Below are 26,273 nucleotides of genomic sequence, written 5' to 3' on the forward strand. Positions count from 1 at the left end.
CCATGGTAAATCATTATGGAATTAGGGGCACACATTTACACTTAAAAGGGCTGCCTCTGTTTATTCTTTCATTGCATAATAATTCTACACTAAATTAGCTGCATTGCTTGAAAACACTCAACTACAATTTCTTACCAGAAAACCTTCTTGAGTGAGAATGAGTTTCTGGTTATAAAATAAATGTATGGTTTCACACCCCTTACAGTAGAGAGGCACGTCTCTCATCTTGTTTAGTTTAAGGGATAGCTCAGTGGCTTAGATGCATGCTGCGGAGATATACAAATAAATAGTCATTAATGGGTCTTGTTTTGGAATAATCAAGGGTCTGGTGTGTGATGGTCATTCTTGGCATCTTGTGAAGATTTGTAGTCACTGTACAGACCATTCCATAAAGCTACTCATCCTTGGGACATTATTGTCAATATTGACATAAATGTGACTATCACTGGTTTAATGGTGGGTGATGTTTGGAGAACACCTGTGCATTTACTACTAATAAAAACCTAATTGTTTGTGATGAAAACAGTATTTTTCAAGAAAAAAGTGACTGGGAATAAAATGATCCCAAAGCATATTAGATGCTGATATTTCAGTAATATTTCAAGCTACAGCCACAGGAGTAATGTTTCTCCTTAGATACAGATGGTACCTTGATGTAGGGCTTTATTTTCCAAGATTCAAAAGGGGACCTTCATCTTTATCGGTAATGCTCTCTATGTCTGAGACCTTAGGTTGTATACTTTATGTAAGGTTTACGGGGTCTATATCCTTCAGGATTGACTTTTATCATTTTGTTTTGTTAAACAAATTTTTATTGCCTTTTATATGTCATGTAACATACCCCTTGGGGGTGTCAATATACCGTAGACAGGACAAAGAATAAACATATCTGAACACTGCCTTCGTCGTTACCCTAGCCTGGCCCTTTTTGTACACGGTAACTATAATGATCACATTGCTGTCTCCTTGCAGTACACCATATATTAAAGATATACCCCCCTCCCCTTCACCTAACAATAAGGCAACAAATCAAAACTTCCCCCGTCCCCCCTCCCCGCACTGTTGTCTTCCCTTGATTATTGTTCAGCTCTCTTAGTAGGCTCCCTGACACATGAGGCGTGGGTAGTGGTGCTGTGCCGGGACCTCCTGTTGTGACCCTCTTCCTCTCCCGTGTGTGTCGATGCCGTCAATGCCGCTCTCCTGTCTTTACGGAGTTATTCCTCCCTAATCTGAACCCTGGGGGTGCTCTACATGGGGAAGCCTCTCTGGGGTGGAAGCCTCTGAGTCCCTGCCAAGTCTTGTTAAATCCGCCGTCAGCCCCTCCCATGCCTGGGGTCGTTCCAGTCTGCCCACTCCCCGCTGTGCATTTCGAAGTAGGACCCTGCCGTCGCAACACGCCCACTTCACCAGCTCACGTTTCCATCTGAGGATATTGCCCCCCCCCCAGTTTCTTCCAGCTACTGGTTATTTCTTGTTTCAACAGATTAAATGCCAGATCCTGGAGCCTAGCTGTGGTTTTGGTTTTAGCAGAGTGTGGAAATAAGTGGAGCAGTACGTGGGCAGGCGTGCAGGGGACCACCCTCTCCTTCACCCTCGCTGTCACTTGTGTCACTTCCTGCCAGTAATGAATTAAGGAGGCACAGCTCCACACCATATGTCTAAAAGTTGCCCCCTGCTCTAGACACCTCGGGCATCTAGCGTCCGCGCCGTCAAAATAGCGGTTGATACGTTCTGGGGTTAAGTAAGCTTGGTGGAGTATATAGAAGCTGATCAGGCTAAACCGGGCATTCCGAGATACTTTGGCAGTTCATTCTAAAACATTGTCCCAGTCCTTGTCGTCTAGTGGCCTGCCAATATCGTCCCCCCATTTGTGTCTTAGTCTGTCCAGCGGTTGTGTGGAGTCCCGTCCTATGGCTCTATAGAGCCAAGACTTTTCTCATGCCATATTTGTAAGTATTTGGGGTTTTTGTTTTAATATTTTACCTTATAAAACATTAATTGTATCTGATGATTAATGTATTGTGTATTTTATTATGTGCTTTTATGGTAAAATTCTGACCGAATAAAGATTATTCACTGTCACTGATAAATGTAAGGCGTTTTCTGTCTGAACATGTAATATTTGTGCAACCATTAATACTAGCACTGCTTGAGCCCATCTATCTTTGTTGTTTATGGGCTTACACAGTTAAATCTATGTGTCATTTAATCTTTTCACATTGCCCTTTCCAGATAGATTGTTAGTCATAAAACACTTGAATCAAATGGAAAAGCAAAATTAAGGAATTTGAGGACCTAAACAACTATGCCTTATTCATTTTGAAAACAATCTAGATATTTGAAATAGAGAATCTGGATATTTTAAATGCATGTAAGTCCTATAACTTAAAAAAAAATATTGCGTCAAAAAAAACTTTATGTGTAAACTGTGCAGTAAAATATTGCATTTGCCCCATTTTTCAGAATTTTCTCATTGAAGACTTTCCAAAGAACTTCCTGAAGGTGGTAAAACTCACTCACATTACTTACTTGGACTTTACGTTTTAATGTGAGTAGTTATGTCCAATCACATTCATAGCTCACCAGCTGCCAGCGAAGAGGGTTTTTCAAATTTCAGGGTCACATCATTCAGAGTGAGAGTAGTTCTAGATCATTCCTAAGTGTAAATTCTAAATCTTGAAATTATGATTTAACACAGTATGATGGCTTTTATAAATTGACTAAAACCATGCAGTTCCAAGTTGAAACAAAATGTTGAAATTACAATTTTGAGCAGATATTTTAAAGAGAATTATATGGGGTGAATCTTTAATTTTACAGCCATCTGTAGTGAGATTTTTCTCTTGACTATCAGTATTACCCCAGAAAAAACAAGATCCTCAGTTGACAATTTTTTATTTGATAAAGTGTAAAAACTAATCAAATCAGTATAAACACACTGCAAATTAAGAACAATGCTCAGCCCAACATGATATTTACATTCCAACTCTTAATGTGTTATACAGATGAACCGCAATTGTTGAACAGCTGATCTAACTTGTCCTCTGATCTTTCTCAGGGCACATTTTACTTCTCTGTTTCTGAGACTATAAATGATGGGGTTCAACATTGGAATAACGATGTTGTACAAAACAGCCACCACTTTGTCTTTCTCCTGAGATTCCATGGAGGCAGGACCAATGTAGGTGCATATCATAAGTCCACAGAATAAACACACAATTATAAGATGGGAAGAACATGTGGAGAATGCTCGCTTCCTTCCTTCGTGAGAATGAATTTTGAGAATGGTTGATATTATATAAACATACGAAGTGCAAATTAACATGAATGGGCAGAGCCCACAGATCAATGTCACTAGAAAGATGACAATCACAAGAGTGTCTGTGCTGCTACAGGAGAGCTGCATGAGCGGCTTCACGTCACACATTAAGTGGTTGATCACATTGGAGCCACAGAAATAGAGCCTAGATACCAAAACAGTAAGTGGCATGGCATTCAAGAAGCCGGCAGTCCACGATACTCCTGACAGCAAGACACAGAGCCTCATATTCATGATGATGGTGTAATGCAAGGGCCTGCAGATTGCCACATAGCGGTCAAATGCCATGAACGCGAGAGTAGCGAATTCTGTAATTGCAATTATGCAAAAAAAATAGTTCTGTGCCATACATCCTGCAAATGATATAGCTTTATGCTGTGATCCATGTATTTCCAACAGTTTGGGAAGAGTAACAGAAGTGTAACACATATCTATGATGGACAGATTGCAGAGGAAGGCATACATGGGTGTATGCAGGTGAAAATCACAGCATACCAATGTGATAATCAAAGTGTTTCCTATTAGAGTTATGAGGTAGATAAGTGAGAAAATTATGGAAAAAGGAAATTGCAATTTGGGATTATCAGACAGACCCAAAATTATAAATTGTGGAGCTATTGTCCTATTCATTCTTTCCAAATTCCCAGCTAATGTTAATCTGTTGGAAAAGGAAATATTGGATTAAGTCAAAACCATAAACAGTATAAGTAAGATATCATATCAGAAATTGATTCAGGTTGATCACTCCTTGAATGGATGGTCTGTTCCTTTTCCTCCCACTGCAATAAAATAAATCAAGTGATTACACAGAGGACCTTGCACACAGACTCGCTTGAAGTAATTGAAATATTTTCTTTACTGAATCAATGTGCATTTTTCTACTTTTTAGTCACAGGTTGAACTGAAAAACCTATTCAATAATGTTAACAATACATTATATTTCAATGAAACATCAACACATGGCAAGGCTCAACTTCCTAGAGTTGTGTGTAATATTGAAACTTCTTGAGACAGAGCGGCAACTTCAATTTCTGGAAGTGTTATTTGCTCTGGGGATAACCACATTGATGAGCCTTTAAACATCATCATCAGACATTACAGTTGAACATTTGGAAGGAGATGCAATGAGTTAGTCACAGCTGACCTGGAATATACTAATGCAACACCAGTAAATCTCACTTTTGGCACTGGTTGGACAGCGCTTGATGCTATTCTGAACCAAGGTCTCTGTTGCCTTACCCTTTCTCTCAGTTTTCCCAGGGTTCCTAAATGAGGTATTAATATGTGGCTTGTTGGAACATGTGGATGAGTTGGATTGTCATTTGTAGTCCTGTCATATTTTTATATCTTTCAGAAGGCCTGACAATATTTTGATCTTTGAATCAAAATTCTGGAAGAAGATTGGTCAATGAGGGTCACTGTAAATAAAAAAATGTTATTCCTTGCAGAGTGTGAAATTAACTGCTTATTCCCTGGGCCGGACTGGGAATAGCAACCAGCCCTGGCAGATTGCTGCTTGACTGGCCCCGGGAGCTGTGGGGGGGGGTTGCTAGTAAGATGCACCACTCCCACTTTTGTTACAGGGGGCTGATATTGCAAAACTGGCACCCAGTGACAAAACTGGCCCACATGGCCAGAAAACCAACATCCACCCCTCCGGCCCACCGGGACACACCCGGTTCCCGCTATGGCCAGTCTGGCCCAGCTTATTCCTAGTGAGGTAGTATGTTCTGTTGAAAAATAAATATTGGAAGGAACTTCTTAATTCTGGCTTTAGCAGCTTTTCAAATCATAAGGGGATGTGTTTATTAAAAGGTCACACCTCTCAGGGCCTCAAGCAAAGATGCTGCCTGCATTGTTGGTGGTGAAGGATTGTCTGCAGTGTAGGCATGAGAACTTGCCATGGGTGGTGTTCAGAGTAGATCTTTGGCAGTCAACATTTCTTCCTGTGTTGAGTGTGTGGAGTGTGGCAGAGCTGTAGCAGTAGAGGTCCCTAGGTCCAAGGTTCATGGCACTGGCCGCAGTGGGTGGCAGACGGGTGCAGACGGGCTTGCCTTAGGAGCGCCTTTGGTCCACCTTCGGTACGCCATCTGTCCGAGGCCTGCACCCTACCCAGCAGCTCTGCCGTGCTCTGCTCCACCGCAAAACATCTCCTCCCTCTCAAGCAGGGTTTGAGTCCTCTCTGAGCCGTGCCCATCCTGTTGGTAATTGTGTACTGTTGCTACCATCTGTAATTGTAACTATATCCCTCTTCTTTGCCCCAACCTGCGCCTTCCATGCTGCATTTACCCCTGTTGGCTGTCACCTAGCCCTACTGTTTTAATTCTTTAGTTGTATTTATTCATTGTTTGTTGCCCTTCCCGCCGCTGCCTCTGTTTCCGTGACCCCTCCCCCTGACCGCCCCGCTCCAGCCTCCCACCTGCAGGCCCCTCCCCTACTTAATAGCGGCTGCTGCGGGGGAGCGTTTGCAAGACACCTGATCTTCCTCCCGAGGCCTGCACCCTCCCCAACAGCTCCGCAGTGCTCTGCTCCACTGTAGGACATCTCCTCCCCCTCGAGCAGGGTTCAAGTCTGCGCTGAGCTGTGCCCAGCCTGTTGGTAATTGTGTACTGTTGCTGACATCCGTAATTATAAGTGTATCCTCACTCCTGCTACTGTTTTTCTTGCATTGCCCCCTCTTGTTGTCACCTGTGTCTACTTGTGCCCATTGTGCCTCGTGCCAAGCCTGTGGTTAATTCTGCATTATCCTCTCTCCGCTTTGTTTTTTTCCCCTCTTCTTTGCCCCCACCTGTGCCTTCCGTGCTGCATTGTGCCCCTGTTGATTGTCACCTACCCCTACTGTTTTAGTTAGTTTGTTGTTTTCATTCACTGTTTGTTGCCGTTCCCACTGCTGCCTCTGTCCCAGTGACCCCTCCCCCTGACCAACCCCGCCTCCCACCTGCACAGCCCTCCCCTACTTAATGGCGGCCACATGCAGCGGGCGCACCGCTGGCACACCGAAGGCGTGCCGAAGGCAAGCCCATCTGCGCCCGTCCACGACCCGACCGTGGCCAGCACCACAAACCTTGGACCTAGGGGCCTCCACCGCTAAGCTCTGCTGCACTCAACACTGGAAGAAACACTGACTGCCAAAGATCTACTCTGAACACCACCCATGGCCAGTTCTCCTGCCTACACTGCAGACAAGCCTTCACCACCAACGATGCCCTAACCGCCGCTGCAGCCTCACCAGACGCCTGCACTCCAGAAGCACTGACATGCATCCTCCTCAATGTGTGCTCCCTACACAGACACACCGTAGAGATCTGGGACCTGCTCGACACTCTCGCCCGACGTTGCTTTCTTCACTGAAACATAGACCAACACCACATCCGCCCCCGACATCACCACCGCCATCCCCGAAGGATACAAGATCCAGAGAAAGGACCACCCCCACTGCCCGGGAGGAGGACTCGCCACCGCACACAAGAGGTCCCTCCGATTCTCCACCTCCAGCACAAGCAACCCACTCTCCAAAACAGAACACCTCCACTTCCAGATACAGACCAGCCCCAAGACCACCCTGTGTGGCATCCTCGCCTACAGACCACCTGGACCGCGCACCCTCTCCGCAACCACCATCGCTGACCTCATAGCCCCCCACGCCATCACCTCAATGGACTACATTCTCATTGGGGACCTGAATTTCCCCCTCGACAACCGCATCAACCCCGACTCCGCCGCCCTCCTCAACAACCTCGCAATCCTCGGACTGAAGCTGCTCATCACCTCCCCCACCCACAGAGTTGGACACACCCTCAACCCCATCTTCGCAGGAGGGACTAACATCCCCTTCAGCCACACCAAGCAGCCCCTCTGGACAGACCACTACTGCGTACTCTTCACCTTCAACACCACCACTGCACTTTAACCCACCCCACACCCCCTACGAAGGAACTGGAGGAAGATGACAGAGCAATACCTCAGCTCCACCCTCCTCCGTGACCATCCCCAGCCATGACAGACGCCAACTTAGCAGCCAAATGACTCCACCACTGGATCTTCAATTGCGCAGACACGATCGCACCCCTGCACCACCTCAGTAAACAAAGCCCCCTGAAGGCGCCTGGTTCACCACCGACATCCAAGAAGCCAGGCGCTCCTGTAGATGTCTTTAGAAAATCTGGCAAAACAGGAAAACCACTGAAGACCGGAACAACTATAGGAACACCCTGAAGGAATACCACCAGTTCATAAGATTCACAAAGCGAACCTTCATCAAGAACAAAATCCACACCAACACTACCAATGCCAAAGAACACTTTAATGTCATACAGCAGCTCACTAAACCCCTCAGTGAAGCCACGGACATCACACCTTCCCAGGACCTCTGCAACAAGCTCAGCCAATACTTCCACCATAAAATCAAGGCCCTCTACGAGAACTTCAGCGAACAGACCCCAGACACAACCCCCCTCCCCACCACTGACAAACAGCCATCCATCACCACCTGGAACCCTGCCACCACTGAAGACACTGCCATGACCATGGAGAACACCCACTCAGGAGCTCCCATAGGTCCCTGCCCACTGCACATCTACTACTGAGCCACCACCGCCATAGCACCTGAGCTAATACGAACCATTAACTCCTCCTTCCAATCCAGCATCTTTCCCAATGACTGGAAGTGGGCAGATGTCAAACCCCTCCTCAAGAAGCCCTCGGCCGACCCGACGGATCTGAAAAACTACCGGCCCATCTCTTTTCTCCCCTTTGCTGCCAAAGTCATGGAGAGACTCGTAAATGCCCAGCTGACCACCTTCATCGAAGAGAAAGCCATCATAGACACCTCCCCTGTACAAAAGTATTGGTCAAAGCATATTTAGAAAGCCCATTGGTACAGGAAGGGCCAACATCTGTTAATGTTAATGTTAATGTTAAAATGGTACTTGTAGAGCGCACGGCTACTCAAAAGAGTGTCCCGGCGCTTTTATTTAAGGTGAACTACAAAATGGGGACACAGCATATTAAAAAAGAAAAAGAATAAGTAACACATTCAAAAGGAGGAGCAACCATCAAAGCAGGACCTACTGAGTAAACAGCCAGGATTTAAGATCCTTTCTAAAGGCAAGTAAGCTAGTGGCTCCCCGCAATGTGAGAGGCAAAGAGTTCCACAACTGTGGTGCCAATAGACCAAAGGAACGACCTCCCAAGCGCACTCTCCTAACTCGCGGGACGGAGGCTAAAAACAGATGTTCTGATCTCAGAGAACGCGCCGGTCGATAGTAAGCAATTCTCTTTTGGAGATACTTTGCTCCCGTCGCATGGAGAGCCTTAAATGTCAAAGTCAAAGCCTTAAAGGCAATCCGCTTGCGGATTGGAAGCCAGTGCAGGGTCTGGAGTAAGCCCGCAGCACTGACACGTCTGTTCAGGCCAAAAATCGCTCTCGCCGCAGCATTCTGCACAATTTGAAGCCGCTGTAGCAGGTAATCTGGCAGGCCCAGGTACAGAACGTTGGAATAATCTAACCTGGAACCTATCAGAGCCTGCACAGTCAGCCTCCTGTGCTCCTCCGATAAAAGGGGAAGAAACCTCCGTAGCATCTTCAGGAGGCCGAAGCAGATGCCCGACACCCCCAAGATCTGCGACTTCATAGTCAGCCCATTGTCCATCTTAACCCCCAAGTTCTTAGCCAAATGGGATGAGCATATAGGGGGGAACATATTGGCAGGCCACCAAGCCTGCCAGTCTGGCTCCGTATCGCACCCAAAGAAAAGTACCTCGGACTTATCGGAATTGCACTTGAGGCTGTTCAGTTGGAACCATTGAAACACAGCCCCAAGGCAATCCCGGATACTCTTCCCATCAAAGTCTCCTCCTCTCTTACACGAGAAGAGGAGCTGGGTGTCGTCTGCATAGGATACGATCCGGGCCCCAAACGACTCCGCCAACGCCGCCAGAGGGGTCATGAAGATATTAAAAAGGGTCGGGCTCAAGATAGAGCCCTGAGGGACCCCGACTCCCAGAGGTGGCATCTCGGCGGAATCAGGCGAGGCCCAGACCGTTTGCCGGCGGCCCGTTAGGAAGGAAGAAAACCAACTAAGCACCGTCCCCCGCAGTCCAATCTCATAGAGTCTTAAGAGAAGACCCTCATGGGGGACGGTGTCAAAGGCCGCCGACAGATCCAGCATCACCAGCATGACTTTGCCCCCAGTGTCCAGAACCCCTTTAATGGTTTCTGAGACCTCGAGGAGCGCAGTCTCCGTGCTAAGATTTGGACGAAAACCCGACTGAGTGGCGTGCAAGATCTCATTCGACTCTAGAAAGTTGGACAGCACCGTCTGCACGTGCTTTTCGACAACTTTCGTAAGAGCCGGCAGCAGGGAGATAGGCCTATAGTTGACTGGGGCATTTGGATCCAGACCAGGCTTTTTGAGCAGCGGGATGACCATTGCTTGCTTCCAAGCCTGCGGAACCACTCCCTGACTCAGCGAGAGATTCAGTAACGGGTTAGCCAATGGGTTGACCACCTCGGCCAGTTTTGCCAAGATCTTAGCAGGGCATGGATCCAGGGGCGAGCCCGATTTCAAACTACCCAGAAGTGCTAAAGAGGCGGGCGCAGGTAAGGGTGGAAATATGTCCAGCGTCAAACCTGGCAGAGCAGAGGACGCTCGAATAGCCCCAGAATTAATTCGCTCCACGGGAACAGCTAATTGGAAAGAATCCTGTATGTGTTGGATCTTGCTAGTAAAGAAACCAGCGAGATCAGAGGCCCAAGAATCAGAGGGTCTCTCTTCAGAGATGTTAGTCCGTGGGGAAATAAATTCTTTAACTATGGAAAAGATCTCCTTACAGGAGTTTGAGGCAGCCTCTACCCTCTCTGCCAGGTAGGCTTTCTTGCTCAGGCGGATATCTCGATGGTACTCCTTAACCAAGCTCTTATAGATCAGCTTAGCATCCGAGTCATATTTTACTCGCCAGGCTCTTTCTGCTACCTTGCATTGCTGCCGCCTAGCCGACAATGCATCTTATATTTTTACTGTGAGAAATTCACGTCACAGATTTTTTCTAATTAGAATTTGTCTGAATGAATTCTAAACTGTTCCCATTAGCAGGCTTTTACTAACTTTTCCCTAATGGTGTTTGATATGATGTTTTTATCTTTTTTATCTTTTTATTCATATGTGTATTAGGTACAGATGTTTTTTACTGTACTATTATGATCTTATATCGTAAGCATTGAATAAAGTAAATTGACTGACTAACTGACCCCTCCCAATCAGGATTCTGCAGCAACCACAGCCCTCCTCACTGCCACCGACGACATCCAAATGCTACTCAACCAGACCCACACAGCTGCCCTCATCCTTCTAGACCTATCTGCAGCTTTCAACACCGTCTTGCATTGCACCCTTGCAGCCAGATTCCACGACGCTGGGATACGAGGATCCGCCCTCAACTGGATCGGATCCTTTCTCTCCGGCAGAACACGGAGAGTCACACTCCCACCCTTCCTTTATGAAACCACCGAGATCAGCTGCGGAGTACCTCTAGAATCCTCGCTCAGCCCCATGCTCTTCAACATTTACATGGCCCCCCATGCCGCCATCGTCAGACAACATGGGCTCAGCATAGTATCCTGTGCAGACAACATCCAGCTCATCCTCTCCCTCATGAAGAACCCCGAAAACACCAGACTATGCTTGCAGGAAGGAATGAAGGACGGTGCAGCCTGGATGAACGACAGCTGCCTCAAGCTCAACTCAGAGAAGACAGAGACTCTTGTCCTGGGCCTCTCCACCTCCACCTGGGACAACCCTTGGTGGCCCTTGGGAGCCCTCACACCCCAGCAGACCACGTGCAAAACCTCGGCATCATCCTTGACTCCTCCCTTACCATGACCCGCCTGGTCAACGTCGTTGCCTCCACCAGTTTCAACTGCCTCCGCATACTCCGCACGACCTTTAAATCGATCCCACCTGAATGCAGAAAGACAGTCACCCACGCATTCATAACAAGCAGAAAGGACTAGGGCAACGCCCTCCATGCCGGAATCAACAGAACTCTCCTACACAAACTCCAAACCATACAGAACGCTGCAGCCAGACTCATCCACGGAACCCCACGGTATAAACACATGACCCAACACTTACGAGACCTCCATTGGCTGCCCATCGAGAAGAGAGTAACCTTCAAACTACTCACCCATGCCTACAAATCCCTACACAACATCAGACCCAAATACCTCAAGGAGAGAGTCTCCTTCCACGTACCCAAAAGGAACCTCCGCTCCGCTGACCTCGCCCTCGCAGAAGCCCCTTGCATCTGCAGAAAAACAGAGCAGGCGGAAGAGCCTTTTCCTACATCACAGCCAAGCCTGGAACGAGCTCCTGGTTCACATCAGACGCTCTCCTACCCTGCATACTTTCAGGAAGGACCTCAAGACCTGACTCTTCCACTGAACCGGAGCTGCACCCCCCCCCCCCCAGCACCTTGAGACCCTCACGGGTGAGTAGCATGCTTTAGAAAACCCCTGATTGATTGATTGATTGATTGATTGATTGATTGATTGATTGATTTTATGAACGGAAGAGAGATGCAAAGTGTCACTTTTACTAAGATATGGCACTCTTAAGCTCTGTCCCCGAACTGGTGCACTTGAGGTTGCCTAACACCAACACAGGCACTCTTGTAACACAGTGCAAGGGTGCCCATTATGGGCAGGATTGTTTTTTTGCAAGAAGGGATACTCCTTGCACAAAAAATATTCAAAGAGGCATTTCCCTCTTCGGAGAAATAATCATACCTCTATTCCTTACACCTCTCCATGGTAGGTGTACCGATCACACACATTTCCAGCTTTGCAATCCTTAGTAAGCCTGGAGATTCGTGAAATCCATGGGTGGATGCACAGGAATGCCCATGGTCTACCCATGGAAGACCTACCACTGAGAAATGTGAAGCAACGCAGCAGAATCCACTGCATTGGGTTTCACTTCTTCACAGAACCATGCAAGGCCACATAAATCAGGCCTTGCATTGCTTAGTAGATCCCAAATAAGTGCTGCCCTGTGTAGCCTTGCACGATGCAAAGGCTTAGACATGGGTCAAGATTTCTTTAATTTTTGTTTTAATTAACTGAGGCATCCAACCCCTAAATTAGATCTCATGAAACCAGTAAAGACACTCAGAACCAGATTCATCAGACATTCACGCATCGCAACACAGAAAGACACCTTGCTGTGCTGCGCTGTGCAGTGTGGAAGGGAGAGGGCAGAAATGCATCATCTTTAAAATGAAATGGTGCATTCCAGTCCTCTCCTTGAACTGGTGCAAAATGTGCGGCCTTGAGCACATGCAGGCACCCTTGCACCATGGTGTAAGGGTGCCTGCATTATATCCAGGATTGTTCTTGTGCAGGAAAGAACACCTTCCTGCACACAAACTATTCCCCGAGGCTTCTTCCTCTTTCTATGTTTCTGCAGAAAGATGAAAAAACGTGGAGAAATAAAAATATTTCTCCTTGTTACACCTCCTCCGGGAAGGTGTAGCATTTTGATGCATTCCCAAGTACACCGCTCATGGTACATCTGTGGATGCACCAAAACCCAAGGGCGGATGCCTTGGAACACCCTCACGCCACACATTGAACGCTTCCCTGGAGCAGAGTAACGCAAGGCAGTGAGTTGTGCTGCCGTGTGTTCCTCCAGATTTACCAAGCACCACAGGGCCATGCAAGGTGGGTTGCTTGACAAATCTGACTTTCACGTTGCCTTTGCGTTACCCTCCGTGAAGCAATGGAGATGCAACACTATGTTAAATATGGCCCTCAGTGTATTCAAGTATTCCTCAATGACATCCTCTTACATGGGTGGATTCTAGGCACATAACATATTTGAAGTGCAAGTAGTGCTTGATCGTTTCCTATCTTATATCTATTTTTTTAATACCAATGCTATTGCGATTGTCTGATTGATTGATTTATGTTCACCATATTCTTACATAGGTGCAAGTAATAAGGCTCATTGTCTCATTGTTTCAGTGATTATGCTGGCACACATCAATGCCTAACATCAAAACATCTGCATTGGCTTCCAATTTTCATATTAAGCATCCAGAAAACCAACCCTACCCCTGAAAGCAACAGCAGAAGCAGGCAAGACACATAAAACAATCAATGAAAAGAGGGCACAAAAGAAAGGTTGATGATCTATCTCATGATGGCACACTTGCCAAAGTTAGAGCTATTCGCTAGACCATGGCATACTCTTCAAATCCTTCAACATTGAATAAAAGGTTGCATGCACCTATACATCCCTGATGGCTCAAATCTTCCAACAATCTTAGGGTTTAGGGTTACACATCAGTTTTCACATTTATGAAGACATTTACGGGGCAGAATCAAGTCAAACACATTTAAGGGTTTGTAATCCTAACCCCTCTCATGAATAGTGTCATTGTAGCAAAACATATTCCAAACCTAGCAAAGTTTCCCCAAACCAAATGCAATTTCTTTTTAAATTCTAGTCCTACTACAACAGTAGTGAATGGCTACTTAAATGATTTATTAGCTTTTGGACACTTTCCTCTTTGAGAATTGTGTAGGAAGGCCTCATTGTATGCGGGGGGTGGTTCAGGGGACCAACAGCGGCTGTCTAGAAAAATATATATTTATATTTGGGAGTGAGAACAGAACTGCTGTTCTTTGCAGCCCTCTGTCCCTGTGTTTCCAGCCAATCACAATGGGTCACAAATAGCAGTTTCTTAATTAGTAAATGCCACCCACTGTGACTGGAAGATTTGTAATGAGGTTTATTAATACATAGGTTACATTGCAAAGTTTTTACAGTTTGCAAAATGTTGGTGTTAGGTATAGAACATTGGAATCCACTATTTATCAACATTGTTTTAGCACATTGAGCACTAAATGTCCTGATGAAACTACCAATTTATGTGGGCAGTGATACAAGTTGATTGCAAATGTATTCAACTGGAGGCAGAACACTGGCTTTGACCTTGAAATGGGGATACTTTTCATAGAAAAACTCAGGCTGCTGTCTGAATGTCAGCTACATGTTCTCTGGGACGTCTGTCTCTCTAAGCAGTTGTGCACTGATAGCTAAATCCGTTGCTGCTGTCGGTGACATGTTAGTGGTCGGCAACAATGGGCTGTGCCAGTTTTGAGGCGCTGTCTCAAGGGGAATCTGTTAGGACTTTGCTCCAGAGGGTCCTCAGAAGTGCTCCTATTCTGCTTTTGCAAAGACCCAAGAATCCCAATTATGAAATGTGGAGTCTGAGATTGGCCCGGGACACTCTAATGCGCCTGCGCGGTGTCCTTGTGCCCTATAGATATGGTGTACAGCACTCAGCAGCAGAGAGAAGAAACAGGCCTGTGATGTGCTTCTTAAGGAGCATTCCCCTCCCACTTCTAGTGTAATTGAATTAATTTGAATACGTTACACATGGACCCCGCATCACAGTTCCCAGGCACTCATGAACATTTGCATTCAGTTTCCTCTTCCATCTACAACTGCACCATGTTGAAATAAAAGGATGCCCCATGTCTATGCCCAGTGAGACATTAGTGCACACTTTCTCTTCCTACAATATTTGACATGGGGAGCTATATTGCTTGATAATGTTTAGAACAATATAGCTCAATATAAAGAATCTATTCCAGATGCTACTTTTGTGCTATTTATTCTTTTTTATCCATGCAGCTTGTACAATTTGGTGTGTTTATTAGTCAGTAAAAACCATAAACATGTACATGCTAAAATACAATATATGCTAAAATACAATATGCAATAATCTAAACAACGCCAATGATATTTAAAAGATATAACACATTATTATTAAAAAGAGCAGGAACTATTGATACCACGCATGAGGTGCCAGGTGCATATTATATCCTGAGGGTACAACCTTCCATGTGGCCCACCTTAACCTACCTGGATGCTGCCCATGGGCTTTGGGATGACTACACTTTAAACAAGCATTGGCATAGCCAATAGGTCTTGCCTTTGGGACCTTATAAGTGTTTAGTTATCCAACACAATATCCTTGGTGCAACAACATCAAGTGTTGCGTGGCTAAACACTTATAAGGTCCCAAAGGCGAGACCTATTGGCAATGCCAATGCTTGTTTGTCTTGTCATAGATTTGTTTGCAAAACTTTGTTAGAAAAGCTGCCGAGCCATTAACCATGGCTAAAAAACAAAAATAGTTATATTAACTCCTGGACTTAGCAAACACAACAAAGCAATAATGCATTCCAATATAGGATATATGGTTTCAAAAACGTACTAGCATAGGCTGAAGATCCCATTTTCAGCGCTTTTTTTTTTTACTCTGGTACAGGACTTTCCGACGTATGGGGCCTATGATCCCATACTTGTTAGTGAGCGCGTATGCATGGGTCCAATTAAAAAACTAAATTGAAAAACCACCCACAGTGACTATCTTTAAGTTCACAGTAAGGCGGTTTAAGCATACCTGTAACACGTTCAGCTCCAATGATTGAAAAGATGAATTCTCTCTCGATCCACCCACACATTGCTGACAGAAAAAAAAAACTGATTAAAAACAATCACACCACAGGACCCGTACCCCCAACGCCGATCGAGTAATAAGTAAAGTATGGGCTTCATATGTAAATAGTCACAAAACCACAATACTTAGACATCATAAAACCTTAAGCGTTGGGGGGAGGGCAAGGGGGAGCTAGGCATGTTGCGACGGTCATAGCATAAATTCCTGAGAAAAATGACCGTCTGTAGGAGATCAGTGTCGATTGGGGTATTCACCGGCTGTACAGCAGGGGGGCCATGCCCATCTATAAATAAATAATCACACACATAACTAGAATTATCCTTTCTACGACGTTACATGTCCTCCTCACTCCCTCTCACAGACCACAACTACTTTTTCTCCCCCCCCCCCCTTAAAACCTTAGCCTGATAGGGTGAGGAGGGAGACCACGCCATGGCCTTCGCCAACACTTCCGACAGAACTAGGAAACAGTATAGGAGAGGAGTTGGTTTAACTGCTAGGGCCCTCGACCTCGAATGTGGGGAACTGGGTTCAAGTCGGCAATGACGCTGAACATCCTGTGATTCTGGGCAAATCGCTTAATCTCCCCGTGCCTAACAAAAATAAATGTGTTCTCATATAATGCAACTGGTGATATGTAAAGCGCTCTGATACTCGATTCGGGTTAAGCTATATAAAACACTGTAAATAAATTTAAAAAAGTATAGTGATCTGCAAACACTGTACTTCCTTCCGCTTAATTCAGTTCAAGCCAACAGTATAAATAAAGTCACCCAACTTTTCCCAAATTCTCACTGCTGTTAAGCGTTGTGCCCAATGATAAAAGAATATGACGCTACACTCGCAGACCCATGAGGGGAACTGGGCGCGTCCAACGGTTCCACACGTACAGCTGGTAGACCGCTGAGGGTTTCGTACAACACTACTTACTCGTGTGTGAGGCTGAACACGGACCAGAAGAAGGATGGCACTGTGTGCTGCCACATACGGATTTCGGACAGGCCACGCAGACCCACATCCATCCTATCGCTCTTTGGGAAACGAAAGAGAATTAGCGCACGCCTTGCGCGGCAGCAGGAGAGGGGGCCTGCGCGATTCCCTTGCGGGAGCATGCGACCATTTGGTGCCACTATATGGCACCGCGCGCTCCCGCAACGAAATCGCCAGACGTGCATGCGTTGCCATTGCAAGCAATGCAACGCGTGCACGTTTTTGCCCCCAAAGCTGTGCCGATGGCATTAGGTCTCTCTCCTATGCAGCACATGCGTGCTGCGTAGGCGAGACCTAAAAAGGAGAAAGATAAAAAGTATTTGATTCGTAGTCCTTGCCCGGGGTAGCTACCACACAAAAAGTGCCAGAGTGCATATTAAATCCTGGTGGTAAAGCCACAGTCAACTGGCAGGATAGTGGTTAAGCAGCAAAAGCAGTGAAGAGACACTTCCTCAGCCCCCAGCCCTGAGCTTAAAGTGCTAACTAAACACTGCCCATGAGCTTTTGAGCACCTATGCATCCTAAAAGCCATTCCGGTCATGGCCCAGAGTAACTACCACATACTAAGTGCTGAGGTGCATGCTAAACCCTAGTGGTACCCAATATCAGCAAGGCGGGATAAGGATTCGAAAAAGAAAGAGAGGGAGATTACTCAGCCCACAGCAGCCCACCTTGATCTCAGAAAAAGTTACACAATCATTGCTAGTAGACTCTGAAACATAATTTTAAGAGTCAGCCTTAGGCTTGCTTAAGGTGGGCTTTTGGCCTTGACAAGGTCTTCAAAGACGCCCATGAACTTCACTAATCGAATGCTGAGCATCATGTCCCGTGGGTTCATTCTCCCTCGCAGCCGATCGCCACATCCTAATTCCTAATGCGTTAAACTTGTTTCTCAGCAGGGTTCTCCGCTGTGCACGCTGGCTGCAATGGACATGCAGCAAGGGCTCCTGGGCCTAGTGGCACAGACGGCACCTCATCTCGACTGAATAAGCCAAAGATAATGAATCAATGATCAGTGTAGTCGCCCCTCTATTATATAGAAAGAATGCTCTATCCTTTGTCCTTCCTTCCTTCCCCCTACTATTTTGGCTTAAGGTCTGAGGTGGGGAGCTCTCCCAATCTCATTTGCAATAGGTTTAGTTTCACCTGAAGGGAAAAGTTGTCATCCCCACCGCTTTGTGATCTGAATGGAGAGTCACTCTGGGTCACTTTCACAAAATCAACACAGGTCGCTGACCACTGCGATTGATGTGGTGGACCCCATATGCTCCTCTCCTCTATCGTCCTCCTTCTCGGACAGCAGCCCTGTACCATCCTAGTGCCAAAACTGGAAATCAACAGATTCTCCCTCCATGAAGCCATGACCCTCTGCTCCCAAGGACACCGCGTACCTCCCTTGAAAGGTCAGTGGGCGGATCACCACATCTCTGAGAGACACTGCAAGAGAACTCACAGGTTAGTAGTAATGAAATTATAATGCTCTTATATATATATTTCTAATAACCTTCCAGTATCGAGAACACTGGGTTTTAAAAGGAAAAACAACTGTTGGTGAATCACTCCAGTGTTTAACAAAACTCATAACCCACCACTGAGATGTACCACATTTCCAGTGGGTCACTTGCAGCAGAGGTGTAACGCAGGCCCTTGCAGCCCCTGCAGCACAGGGGGGGGGGGGGCAACCATCGGGGGCCGCAAGATTTCAAGGGGGTCCCATTCAGCCCAAGGTCGATGAATATCTGTGAGATATGGTAGACTCAGGAGCCCCTCATCACATTCCGTAGGGGAACCCCATCTTTTTGCATCATGCCATGCATGTGCAGGACTGTCAGCCGCCATTACACATGTTAAAAGTGGTTGCGTTCCCAAAATGAACATCTGACTGGCGAACTGCTGACAAACACCACCATTAAATATAAAGAAGTGCAAAGCTCTGTGTCTTTACTCGTCCGTGCTACGGCAATAAAGCAGGACCAGGGCTCAAAGTGCATTAAAAAAAGTATGGGAACTGTGATGTTGCATGCAACTGGGCAGGGTGAGTTAAAGTGGCGGTGGTCAAAGGTGTGGCTACCAATACAAAATATTCTGTAACTGTTTTCGGGTTGTTACTTTCAGGTAACAACATAAAATAACGCACAACTTAAATGAAAATGTAATGCAAGGTATGTTAATCAGTGGGAAATGCACCCTCATACATTAAGAAAGCTCTATTGGATAATGCACTGCACCAGAGAGCCACGGAATTCAATCCTGGTTGGTGCAGTGGAAAATAGTGACTTGCGCAAGTTTAGTGCCACGAGCTCCCAGTCTGTGACAGAAAGCACTGTGAACATGTAAGTCCTCCTTTTCAACATGCATTGCACACAGTATAAGATAGGCTGCTACAACATGTGTAAAAAGGTTTCAGATGAAAAGGTGCTTTCAAAATATAGATTTTAGTAATATCCAGATTGTGCATAGTGGCATTTTTTTAGCACTTCACAGCTTAGCTGGTGGCGCCCTTACAATATATCTCAAAAAGAATAAATGTGAGTCATCAGAATGTAAATATGTTTTATAACTGTCATTTAAAATCACATACTTCACAGCTTAGCTGGTACCTTCCTAAGAATATCTCTCAGATAGAATAAATGTGTTCCATCAGGAAGTTTGAAGTGAGTCCATCAATGAAAGCTAATAAAGGCTTCCAAGCACCTTTCCATTTGCAGACTGACGAGTCGCGCATATTTACATTTCTTTCATGGAAGCAGGCATCCGGGCAAGAAGGCTTGTTTAGCTGTCTGCCCCTCCCTGGTTTTCACAGCACAAGAGACTCTCTGTCTAAGCATTTTAGGTCCCGGAATTAATCGTCTGGGATGGTCATCTTTTCACAAAAAGTTGGAGAACTGATTTTAAAAATTAAAAAAAGTATGGGCACGTTGTCCCCCTCAGATTCCCCCCACTTCGACCACTGAGTGAGACGCAGTGCAGCTGAACAGGAAAACGGACAAGAACTTCACTCCACAGGCGACTACAAAGAAGGGAGCCACCATACAGTCGCAATGGAAAAAACACTGGCTAAGATGTGTCGGAACTGGCTAAGATGTGCCGGAGGTGAACTTGTGTGCTTCTACACGTACAATGCAAGGACAGCCCACAAGAATTTCAAAGTAGCTGACGCTGCCTCTGGTATGAAGTTAAAAGAGGAAGATAGAAAAGTGCATTTCACTTTTAAAGGACACCAATCCGTAACTTAACAAAACTGCAACTTATAATTACAGGAACTTAAACTTTCTTCTGAAAATGAAGCAGAACTTTGCAAAGATTTTTGCACTTAAACGTGGGTCAAGGCTTTTACAAAACCCTGTTCCTATTGGTGAAAGGGCATTACAAGCATATTGGGGCGAATTTACAAGCCCCTTGCGACATTTTTACGACACCGTTGCATCACTTCTGTGAGGCAGCAGCGTTGTAAACAATGCGCCACTATGCGACAGATTTACAACGTGACGCATCTAGTGAGATGCGCCACGTTGTAAAGCCCTGCGCTAAATTATACCTGCGTCAGGTATAATGTATGCAGGGTGGGTGGTCTGTTGCAAGGAAGTGCCATAAAAGTTACGCAGTGAAATCTATAAGATTTCACGGAGTCACTTTTACCTCCCCGCTGTGTCAAAACCTTACGCCTGCTTGAAGCAGGTGTAAGGAGTGACGCAGCATGTTAGGTATAGGGCGCCCCTGAGCATTACTGGAGTTGCGTCACGCTTGCAATACGAGTACAGCAATGCGCTGCCCTTCCGACATAAGATGCGACACGCATCTGATTATCCTTGTGCCACGGTGCGTCGCATTGTAAGTGTGACACATCCGTGGTGGAGCAAGTGTATTCCTGCGTGTCGCATCATTACTGGCGCACCCCTGCTAATATGCAGGGATGCGCCAGTCCTTGTAAATCCGCCCCATAGAATATAACATTGTGGTGCAGTAGCCACCCACTAAGGGGGGCCCCCCTCCCTAAACCTACCCGCAATGGACGGGTACCCATCTATAGCTCTATCTGTGCCCATCTTGCTCTGGCTGGACACAAGCCTCCATCTGTTCCTTCTGCCCCTTCAGGCAGGCGCACTTTAGGGATTCGGACAAAATATGGGAAACACACAAATATCGTGGGACAGGATACTGCGTCAAACATACTGAGGAGCAGAATGTCACGTCGGCGCTGTGTGATCGTGATGTTCTTGCTGATCGGGAGCGAGTGCGATGCTTGTCCAGTGAACCCCTGAAGGATGCTCTTTGAGGGAGGAGGGCAGTTACCAAGGGAGTCGCACTCCAAGTTGCTACAAAGCTCACATGTATTCTCTTTTCACGGGCCAGAGCCTCTGACCGACACTCTGAGAGTCAAAGAGCACCTCGCGGCCTACATGTACCTCATGCAGAGATGAGTGTGCGACCTGAGGCCAGGGGTGAATCCTGGATGGGCTGTCTCTGCCTTTTATCCTCCTGTGGTCGATAACATGACTCCTTGGAAATGAGTAGGGCAGGCTGTCGTTTGTTATCGCAAGTCTGAGGAGTTGGCTCTGACAAAGACCTTCCTGTTAAGGACCTTGGCAGAGGTCATGGCAGACCCCAGTGCAGTGTTCAAGGGGGGCTGTGGGGTTTGGTAACTCTGGTCGTCTCTGCGCCCCGATCCGGGCCCTCTGTAGCAGCCAACAGCTTGAAGCATCAGAGGATGTGTCGTGCTACCATGGCACCTGCGTTAGTTAGCACGTTCATGACAATTGTTGCGGTAGGAACATGCCTGAACCGGATTCCCGGCATGTTTCATGTTTACTGCATCCCTTCTATGCCCCTAAGAACCTCCTGTGCTCGTGCTGTGTGACAGATCAGTTACTATTGTATTTCTAAAGCGCTCACTGCCCCTGGCGAGGCGTCTAAGCACATCACTCTCAGCTGGTCTTTGCCTCTCCACCGCCATGCACTACATGCGTGTAACATTTATGGCCGGGCAGTTGTAATGCAGAAGGCTGTGTGGATCAGGTGTGAATTAACAACAGGGTTTGGACAACAAGCCACCCCAAAGCCGCAATCATTTTACAACCAATCACCTACCTGCAGGGAAGCAACGGGGATTATTTCCACCTGTTCAGCACAGGTTCACGCATAGATGGCCACTAGCCTTACACAAGAAAAGGAGACATGATTCGGAGTATAGATGCAAACAAGGATGATGACCATTAGTTTAAGGAGATAAGAACAGTTTAGAAATATCGATTGATCAGTGATCGATCAATGAGGCAGTGACTCTGCGGTCACTGCTGGAACAGGGGCTGGTCCATGTCTGCAGGAAGCATCTGTGAGCATGCATGAAGGTGCCTGGACTTTATCTTGCCTGAAGGCCATTTGGGATGTGGTCCCTGGGGCTCCATAATGAGCTCATGCGGTGAGGTTCCACAGGTGCAATGATGATGCAATTAGATGTTGTATTGTGTTTACTGTGAAACGTCCCTCCAAATCCCTGAAATGACAAACAGAGCTTGGGCGTTGCTATGTGACAAGTAAATGAAATGAGTTTATGTTGCCTTCTATCAATATTTGGGTTCTATTTCAATCCTCCCACTTTTATTTGTCCCTAAAATATAACAAACATATGATGTAATATTGCTCAGTGCATGTCATGCTATGTGTTTGCAGTATTAGCGTTTATATGATATCCCTTTAAATGGTTTAAACTCAAAATAAAGATACATTGAATTAAATGATTGAATTTCAATTCAAGGTTTTTTATGCAACCCAAGGAATCAACAAATATGATGGATTGGCACATGGCCGAGAGCTGCCAGTATCCCCAATTTCACCAAAATTGTTAAACCATTTTCAGCAGAAAAAATCAAGGTAACCTTGGATAGATGGAAGAAAGGCAAAGCCACAGCAGCCATGGGCCACACATGGAGCTTCGCCAAAGGAACTTCCCTGAAATGTGGTGCACGCAAGGATTGGTGGAGCGTGAGCGGTGGGGATCCAATAGAACGCTAGGGAGCACGCGATGGTGTTACTGTGGTTTCAATCGACAGGTGGAGGTTGATTCCTCCACAGCGGTGGGAGTTGTGTTTGCGCTCTGCCCTCATGAGCTGCTATTATGTACTTATCGGAAATAAACCTCTTTATCTACAAAGAGCGTGCAGCGCCATCTTGACTATATGAAAACGAGTCAAGTCCATTCTGTGGAGGGAAACAGCTCCAGCTAGATTTGCAGATGTTTTGTCACCAGCATCTTGTAACAAGGTAAACTAACAGAAAATCCTAGTTCATATTGGGTATGGGTGGAGTTTGCGGAGTCTCACTACGTGGAATTCTGCGGACTAGCAAAAAAACTCTGCCACGCTACGCGGAGTTCCACATTTGGGTGGAGTTTGCCGGCATGCCCATTCCCGTTGTGTTGTGAACACGGAGGGCATCCGCAGGATCCAAAATATTGCGGGAACAGCACTACGTGGTCATGAAGTGTGCTTGTGTTCTAAATCACAAGCAAACAGCACCACGCGGTTCGGATGGGCGCCAGCATACTGTTTTTCTACTCTCTGTTATGGTGCTGGGCCTAATTTTCAATCTCTTGTTAATCTTTGTTATCTTCCTCCTCTATTACTTTTCTACCCCTAAATGTAACTTTTTACAATAATGTGTGTTTGTGTATTTTACGTTTTTGTTAAAACCTTTTTGTGTTTTCATGACATTTTTAATTTATTTCACCTACTTTCCTTATTTCTTTTATATTTCCTTTCTCTTCTTAGATTATTATTTCCCCACCCAGCTCCATGGCAAAGGGGCATCTTCCATGCGCGGGATGCCGGCGCCCAGGTGTGCAGCCCCGGGCAATCTTTTGAGAGGAGGAGGTGGCAGCAATAGTGTTTTTTGTGCAGCGCCACCTCACCTCTCTGCTGGCAGCAGGCCCAGTAGCGACTACTGCCTGTGGGAGCGTCGGCAGTGATGGGGGATGGGACGCCGTTGTGTGCGGTGCACCAGCAAGGTCCGGAGCACCGCCCAGCAGCTGACGCACTGCTGGATCGACATTCTTGACCAGGAGCAGGACCTGTTCGACCTGCTAGGCGTCTTGCTTCCGGGGCTCAGTGAGTATTAATTATTTGATGTGTTTGTATTATACAAAGCTAAAAAAATAAATTAGAATAGTATGCTGCTCACACTCATAGGTAAGTTATCTTTAGTAAAGTTTACACTGGTATATTATTCTGTGGTCCAGTTTCTAGTTTCTGCTAGGCAGGTGCCGCTACCTAATTGCATTCATCAGGCGCTCGGTTTGGATGATTAATTAAGAAGCCATTGCAAACGGTTTCTTCTGTCACTTTAGTAAGTTACTGAGTAGAGCAGTCTCTCTGTGACTTTGTTTACGTAGCTCATACAGTCCCAGGTTATTTAATTGATGATGTGAAGTATGCATCTCTGCATTGCAAAAAAGCGAAACTGAGTTGGCTCATCAAGGGTGCTGAGACATGTGAATAGAACAAAATCAACATTCATTAACTGAAATACATTAGTTTCAAATGTGGTTTTTGTTAAATAAATTTGGAATATGAATTTAATGACAGTCCATAGACTTGAGTCGAAAGAAACTAGTAGGACTATAGGTGATCTGTTTTAGCTACTTTCTTTCATCAGCACCCTAGGGGAAACAGAGGGACTATTCCGTGGGTCCGAGGCAAGCTGGTAAGCGGGTGCCGAATACTTGCGCCGCTGCTGAGGGCTCTGCAGATCCCAGTAAGTCCTATTATGATTGCTGTGGACTTCTTAGGGTAGAACTATAGGATCTTGTGGTATTTATTTGTCTATTGGAATGTTGGTGCTATCTATCATGATTCGTGAAGATTCAGATAGCAGACCAAGTAAGCTATTATTATATTAAATTAAAAAAATCACCATGTCTGTTGAGAAGGCTTTCCTTTTCCTGCTCATGCCTAGCTCTAACACAGTTCAGTTCACGAGACAATGGCCATGATCATCATGAACCACACATCCCCAGTTGTAGTGTGCTGCAGACCCATTCATTTATTGCTACAGTACACCACCCCTTTCCAATGACAGTGCAGCACACTGGAAATAAGTATGAGGTCTCACTCACATTGCATTTGCCACTCAACACCATAGGTATTTCAGTGACTGCTATTCCACGCCTGGCTTTTCTAAATTTGTGAACCAGCCAATCAAATGCCCAGAGTGATATTTGGAAGATACGTGCCAACTGAACTGTAGTGCTGCATTGTTGTTGCATTTGGGGTTGAGTATCCGGGATCTAAATTATGTCTAATGTTTTCTATTCTAGCAACACAGATCATCGATGATGCCGCCTTCTGTGCCGCTGCAAGAGGAGATGACGATGGCTCAGTGGCAGGGGCAGAAGCAGCAGCAGGAATGAGCACTGGTAGGTCACATATTTCTTGCAATTGCTAGGCTCACTAGCTATCGCCATGGCGTCACTCGTATTCATCACCAAAAATGACTGTGAGGTGAATCCCCCCCAGCTTTACCAGCCACAGCAGCGGTTGAGTTATCATGGACTCTCCAACCTGCAATGGAGCAAAATCTCGCATAATGAGCTTTGATGGCAGAGGCATACATTTAAGAATGGAAGGTAGCTTAAAAGAAAGGAAATGGTTTATGAGTGAAAAGGTGGGTGGCCATTCTTGGCATGTGCCACATTTAATCATGCAATACCCATGTGAAGTGATTCCAGAACATATTTCATGGTTTCCCATAACAGTTTATTTTACACTTGTTCAGATTTTTCCCTTTTGAATTGAACAGTGACTGAACAAGCCAAAGATAATGAATCAATGATCAGTGTAGTGGCCCCTCTATTATATAGAAAGAATGATCTATCCTACCTGTCTAATTCCTCTACCCTAACCCCAAGCAGTAGAGAAAATCAAGTTACTTGTCCTTGGTTCTTGCCCAGCAGATGCATTGATTGGAAAACATGGTGGCGGGCGTGGCCACAGAGTAAAGTGGGAGTAAGTGCATAATTTGACATCAAGGTTGGCATATGGGATTCACAGAGACAAATATGTCAAATAAAATCTATATAATCCTTTCCTTTACCTGTAGTGCAGTCCATTAGATTCAGTTTCTTCAACGCCTACTTTACGGCAGACAGGATGATATATTAATATCTGAATTTCATACATGAGTTGTGTGACTGACATAGTATCGTATTTATTATTCATCAACCTCTTTGGGGACTGGGTATAAAGAGAAGGGCATTTAGCGAAGAGCAGGGCCATTGGAATTAGATGATTGTTAACTACAGCTGCAGCAACTAGCAAACAAGAAGAGGTACTGGCTAGCAATAAGCATGACTTCATTAGTTTAGCACTAAGGGTGGGCGTAGTGGGCGTAGTGGGGCTACGTGAAGCAGCACGTAGTGTGCCCAAATCTACGCACACTA

The 26,273-nt window shown here is 45.9% G+C and overlaps 1 protein-coding gene across 1 annotated transcript; it reads right to left on the reverse strand.

The window, feature by feature from the left end:
* Positions 1 to 2,989: 2,989 nt before the first annotated feature.
* Positions 2,990 to 22,139, reverse strand: LOC146813257 (olfactory receptor 1E16-like). Its single transcript, XM_085615344.1, has 2 exons — positions 21,929 to 22,139; positions 2,990 to 4,098 (listed from the first exon to the last, which is right to left on the reverse strand). Exon 2 carries the CDS (start codon positions 3,947 to 3,949, stop codon positions 2,990 to 2,992), a length of 960 nt encoding a protein of 319 aa, XP_085471470.1. The 5' UTR covers positions 3,950 to 4,098; positions 21,929 to 22,139.
* Positions 22,140 to 26,273: the final 4,134 nt, after the last annotated feature.

This window comes from Triturus cristatus, chromosome 7 (assembly GCF_964204655.1).
Source record: "Triturus cristatus chromosome 7, aTriCri1.1, whole genome shotgun sequence".
Classification (NCBI taxonomy): domain Eukaryota; kingdom Metazoa; phylum Chordata; class Amphibia; order Caudata; family Salamandridae; genus Triturus; species Triturus cristatus.

Excerpts from the sequence above, each read along its gene's own strand:
- LOC146813257 (XM_085615344.1), bottom strand. The coding sequence starts at position 3,949 with ATGAATAGGACAATAGCTCCACAATTTATAATTTTGGGTCTGTCTGAT.